This window comes from Elaeis guineensis, chromosome 8 (genome assembly GCF_000442705.2).
Source record: "Elaeis guineensis isolate ETL-2024a chromosome 8, EG11, whole genome shotgun sequence".
NCBI lineage: Eukaryota > Viridiplantae > Streptophyta > Magnoliopsida > Arecales > Arecaceae > Elaeis > Elaeis guineensis.
Window position 1 is genome coordinate 119,947,373 of NC_026000.2, and position 6,517 is coordinate 119,953,889.

At 39.3% G+C, this 6,517-nt stretch overlaps 1 protein-coding gene across 1 annotated transcript in view; it reads right to left on the reverse strand.

Annotated features, from left to right (window-relative positions):
- Positions 1-6,238, reverse strand: part of LOC105036528 (uncharacterized) — a 16,812-nt gene extending 10,574 nt beyond the window's left edge. The window contains 5 exon segments of the mRNA XM_073242785.1: positions 3,165-3,336; positions 3,338-3,416; positions 3,418-4,205; positions 4,207-5,780; positions 5,783-6,238. Coding sequence (XP_073098886.1) covers positions 3,165-3,336; positions 3,338-3,416; positions 3,418-4,205; positions 4,207-5,780; positions 5,783-6,140 — 2,971 coding nt within the window. The 5' untranslated portion in view covers positions 6,141-6,238.
- Positions 6,239-6,517: the final 279 nt, after the last annotated feature.

Consider the following 6,517-nt stretch of genomic DNA (forward strand, 5'->3'; position numbering starts at 1 on the left):
TCAACTGATGATTCTCTAGTAGAGTTGTATCAGTGATCCTTTGACCTGAGGTCACCATGGTACCTTGTGGACATAAATCTATGTTTTAGTTTACTACCTAGCTTGATTCTCTGATCCTTGTGTGGGGTGTTTTGGATATAGTGAAGTGTGCATGGAGGTTGTGAGTGATCAATAAAAGATCAGTCACTTTCTAATAAGGGAGCGAACATCCTATGTGATTTCATAGATCGTTGATTCGGAAGTCTTTGGCCAACGCAGGATGATAATTAGAAAAAGATTTTCTAATGTATCATCAACTGAATCATTGTCTTTAGATCGAGATATATAAAGATAAGTGATTGGATTTGATATATTTTCATGCCCACAGCTCATCTGGGATATTGTTTGACTGAAAAATTAAATTATACGGTAACTTATCACTGAAGGATATTTTGATAATTTTTATCAAAATTTTAAAACTTTTAGGTAGTCATGACATATTGCTAGACGTCAATCTTGACTTGTGGATTCGTTAGAATTAAAAGAGTTTAATTTTAGGATCAATTTTGATAGAGTCCAAGTTGATTTGAGATTTTTCGGGTGACCTAATCTCATCGGATTACGTCGAAAGTCTTGATCAACTACTAGCTAGATTTGGAACCCAATGGATCATATACTTTGAGATTTGATCTTGATCTAATTTAATTAGAGTTTAATGTAAATTCTATGAGTTAATTTGATATGCTAGCATATTGTATTAACCAAGTTCCTAAATTGATTTAGATCAAAGTGTTTGAGCTAACTTAGACTAGTTGCCTTTAACCTTGCCTTTAACCTAATGAGATTGGAGTCAATTTCCATTGAATCTTTATCCAACTTGAAATAGTTTCATGTGGAGAAGGACTCCTCTGTACCCACCAAAAGCCACGCCAAAAATAATGCCACCCTATCTCTTTTTAGCGTGTGAAGTTGGAGAGTCCTTCTTCATGAAGGCTCTTAACTAATACGCGTTGCCTTAATTACTTAACCAGAAATCCTTTGATTTGTCGCTAAAATTTATTGGGATTTTTATGGCATGCAGAAGAAGGAGAGTCCTTCTGTGAGAAGTCTCTTACACATCAAAAATTTCACACGGTGAATTTATTCACCATGTGAGAAGCTGGAGCATCAAAAGTTGGCGCCCCTTCATCCCATGACACGTCTCTTGATCCTTTATTTATATGGGATGATCCACATGGCTTAATGCTGTGATTTTGGGTTGAAATCAGAGAAGAGAGACGTGAAAATCATAAAAAAAATTTTGAAAAAAATCTGAAAAAAAAGTAAGAAAAATTGAATGACAAAAATTGCAAGAAGAGTAGTAAGATTTTTAGCAGTGTTACTGATGTGCCATAGGATTTCGTTTTTCTATATGTTGAAGTCAAAAATTAAATCCTAGATTGTGAGACATATGAAGAGTAGCTTCTTGGTGTCATTGTCGTGGCAAGTTCGGAAGCAACTGGGCTTTTGGCGCGATCGTACCACGAGTTCGAAGCCAACAGTATTCTTGAGAAAACAAGACTGCAGCGGGCGCACCGATTAAGGACCTTGACCAACTTTCGTGTGGATCATCATTGGAGGACTTCTACTTTGAAATCTCGTGGAGAACACTAACGTGCCATTTTTTTTTTTTGGTGAAAATAAAAATTCTATCTCTTTTGTGTGCTTGTATTTGTTTTATCAATATCGACAAGATGATTCTAAGGTTTGGATTGTGGTTCGATAGTTTTATTTGATAAAGCTGTTGATTTATTTATTTTTAAATTTTAAAAATTATTTTTTTACTATGCGACCGAAATCCAACTATATCACCAACCAGACCGAAATCCAACTATATCACCAACCAGAAAGGAAAAGAAATCTTCTACGGGGGCAATGCAGCATGAATCTCCATATTTTCTTTACTATTTTCAAAGATGATATCCTGAAGCTCCCAGGCAAGATATGCAGAATATATTTATAGCCTAATTACATAGTCTGGCAACTAAACAAGTAGCGGCACAATAGTTTGCTGCTTGCTAGTCATTCTGCCACAACCTTGCTATAGTCTAATTATATAGCCTAAGTATACAGTCTAGTAGCTCCCAAGTTTCACTAGGAATGTTGAGTAAGAATGCGTTATTCCTGAAGCACACCCCTTGGGAAAATAATGCAATGCGAAAAAGACAGGGTAACCAGAGCCAACCAATCTCGCTATTTCAAAGCAATGGGATCAATATGCTAGTACATAATAACTAAATCAAATGGAAGAAAAACACAAATGTAACAGCCATGTTAGGCAACTCACAACATAAAACAAAAATGTCTGATATGAACATTTTCTAAGAATGTAGCCTAACATATTCTAAACACTTCAAATAGGTTACGTTTTTCAAAACGACTGGTACTGCTGAACATGATGATTGCTCTCCATCTTATCTGGGCACTCTTTTTTGCTTACAACTGGTCTCCAGTTCTAGAAACTGGATGCAAAATTTAGGGTATTAATCATGTCAATGATGAGGTGCAAAAAATTAAAGAAAAGCCAGTAACATAAGATGGAAATGTAGTTAATTCTACCCAAGCAAGCACTGCCAACATGATATGTTGGATGCTTGACTGCATCCAACTTTGTGCTTACACTCAACAAAAGATAGCATTTTACCGAAAAGTTTTAGCTCCTTTCACAATCAGAAGCATCACAGTTATAATAAGAAAATTATGCACGAAATGGCAGCAAAAGCCAGATGTAAACTGCCTCATTCAACATCTTTACAAGTAAGATACTTCATTATAAAACATAAAAAACAGTAATTGTTGAATGATGAGATGGTTGAGAGGGCTATAATATTAGAAATTAAGCAACAGAGCAAGGAACCAAAAGTGCCATAATAAATCCATGTGCCGATTAACCAGCCCCCAAAAAATTTATGCTTCTAATTTACATCAGACCAGCATATCTACGTTGTGAGGTTATAGCTGATCATGAAGAAGATGGGCTATTTATCGATCTCATGTAATTTAGTATGCACAAACAGAATGTTCTTAGCTATTTATGCTTCGAGTAAACCTACGTAGCTTCCTCAACAGTCACCATTTCTTCACACCCTTCAACTGAACTGGTCGAGGAATAGCTTTGGGAAGACAAATTACTCACCATAATCTTCAAAAGCTGATCTTTATCAACGAATCCTTTTTTTGGTGACAGTCATGAACTGGCGACGTGCATTGAGCATTATCAGGTATGTTTCCTTGCTCTTGCATTTCATCGAGTAAATTCAATGCTTCAGAAAAATCACCCTTTCTGTGAAGGCCACCTATCAACGGACATACATGGGACTGCTCATTGGACGCCTTTTGCAATAACGGCATCCTGCAACTTGAATGCCTCAACTAAGTTTCCTTCTTTACACTGTGTGAGTCACATGGTAAGTTACTTCGTCCGGCTTTATACCTTTGTCCATCATCTCCTTGAACAATGCTGATGCTTCTGACATGTTTCCTGCTCTGCTTTGCCCATCAATAAGTGATGTGTAAGTTACTGCATTGGGCATGAGATTCCTTTCCTGCATCTCTGAGAATAGTTGGCATGCCTCCTTTATCTTTCCTGCCTTGGTGTGCCCATCAATCAAGGTTGTGTAGGTTACATTATCAGGCAAAATCTGTTGGTCCACCATCACTTGCAGCAATCGAGTTGCTTCTTGTAGCTTCCCAAGCTTGCAAAAGCCATCAATTAAAGTGTTAAAAGTGAGAACAGTTGCAAAGCCTTTCTGCAACATTTCATTAAACAATTCAAGAGCTCTCTCCAAGTTCTCAACTTTGCAGCATCCACCAATAAGAGCACTGTAGGTAAACTTCTCTGGCAAGATTCCCCTTGACAGCATTTCATCGTATAATCTAAATGCCTCAGACATTTCTCTTGCATTACAGTTGCCATCGATCATTATAGTGTATGTCACACCACTTGGTACCAAACCCTTCTTTAAGATGATACTGAAAAACTCTGTGGCACTCTTCAAATCGCCTGACTTGCAAAGGCCATCGATCAAGGCATTATAGATAACAATATTTGGCTCTACACCTCGGCCACACATTTCATCATGCAGATGTAAAGCCTGTTCTATGTCACCGATCTTACAGAGCCCAAAGATAAGTGAACTATAAGCGTACACATCAGGAACCAATCCTTTCTCCTGAAGCTCTGAAAAAGATTTGGAAAGCATCTTCCATCTTCCCACTCTTCGAAAGGCTGTGAATAACCACACTGTATGTTTGCACATCTGGTAGCACACCACTTTCTAACATGGAATGAAGTGTGGAGAAGACCTTTGCAACATCATTGCCTTTGCAGTAGCCATCAATAAGGTTCGTATAAATGACATCATTGGGCTTTAAACCACGACCAAGCATCTCTTGGAAATAGTTCTCTGCCTCATGCATATCCCCAGACTTACAATACCCATGAATTAGGGCTCCATATGTGTATGTGTTAGGCAACAACCCTCTCTCAAGCATTTCAACAAAATACCTCAATGCCTCTTCCATTTTTCCTGTCTTACATAGACCTATTATAAGGGAATTGTAACAAAATGCATCAGGGGAAACATTTCTTTCAGTCATCTTATCTAAAGTCTCACACGCTTCTATAATTCTACCTTCTCTGCAGTGACCTGAAATGACAGCAGCATAAATGACAGCATTGGGCTTCAAACCCCTTGCAAACATTTCCTTCAACAAACCAACAGCCTGCCTTGACTCTCCACAACGGCACAACCCATTAATAATTACACTGTACGTGTACAAATTAGGTGATACATCCTTACTCTTCATCTCATCAAGCAATCGAAAAACCCCTTGCAAATCCCGTTCTCGGATGTGCCCCTCGATGACTACATTATAAGTTATTGCATCTGGCTTCCAACCCATTTGAATCATCTCCCTCAACAGCTCATGCGCCTTATCCATTTTACCCATTTTACAGACTCCACGAATGAGATTGTTATAGGTAACCACGTTCGGCTGCACTCCATTTGCCACCATCTCATCCCTTACTGTGAAGGCCTCATCAATGTTGCCTTCTCTCATAAATCCGTCGACCAAAGAGGTGTAAGAGATGATATCAGGCTTTTGACCCAAGAGAGACATTTCACCCAACAGTTGTCTTGCTTCCTTGGACTTGCGATTCTTGCACAAGCCATTGATCAGCGCACTGTAAGTAAAACCATCAGCAACTAGACCTTTCCTCACCATATCCTCCTTCAACTCAAAAGCATCCACGAGAGCTCCAACTCTACAGAACCCAGTTATCAATGTGTTGTATGTCACGGCACTTGGACTGCAACCCTTCGCCTTCATCTCGGAGAAGGTCCGTTTTGCGGAATCGACATCGCCAACCTTAAAATAAGCGCTGATCAAAGTAGTATAAGTGTAAACATCGTGCCCCAATGGCACTCCCGACATAAAATCATACACCTTCCAGAACAAATCCATCAAATTAGCTCTTAAAAGATCCTTCAACAGCGCATTACAACACCTCAAACTAGGCGAAAAGCTGACATCTTTCATCAATAAAGCCACTTCGGCGGCCTCCTTCAGCATGCCCATCTTCTTATAAGTATCGACGAGCACGTCGAAGACCGCTGAATTGGATCCTTCCGTCCGGGCAAAGCTATCAATGACAGAATATAAAATGGAAGAAACCGGGGAATTGGTCTTGATCATCCGCTCGAGAAGACCATTGGCGAGGGGGAAATGGCCGGAATTGCAGAGAGTAACGGCAAGATTGAGAAAGAATTCAAATTTTGAGGAGCAGCCATTTGGGATCCTGACCAGTAGAAGAAATCCAGGAGGCGTTTGGGATCGAGCACCTTGCTGCGGCGGAGGACATCGAAAACCGCCGTCGGGGTCAGCCGGCGGGGAATCCCGGAGGCGGCCATGGTGGGCTTCCAGTTGGCGGTGTGGCGGAGGACATCGAAGATCTCCCGAGCGAGATCGTCACCGGCATCTTGGAGGGTCTCCGAGCTATAGAAGAAGAGGAGGAGATGGGATCGGAGAGGGTGATCGAGAGAAGGGTTTCTTCTGGCCAACGAGGGTTTGATCTCTCTCAGAAGAAGCAGATGGGGCTTTCGACGGATTGGAATCATGGCGTCGAAGCCGGGCGACCTTTGGGGACGCGCTCGTGGCTCCGGCACCCTCTTTAATTGATCGGTTATTTCGACTACACAGCGAGAGTGAAAGCGGACCGGATATTGAATTGAGTATCTTGCTAATATCCGCGTCCGCATCCTTATTCATTAAAAAAAAAAAAAAAACGGATACTAATAGGTGGCTATCCGATCAATATTTAAATATTTAATTTTATTGATAATTATATTTAATTTTATATATCATTTAAAATTTTTTAAAAAATATATATTTATAATAATATATTATTAATTTAATTTATTATTTATTTAATAATATTTTTTAGATTTGAATATTTAAAAAAATTTAAAAATTTTAAATTTTCAATTTTATCATG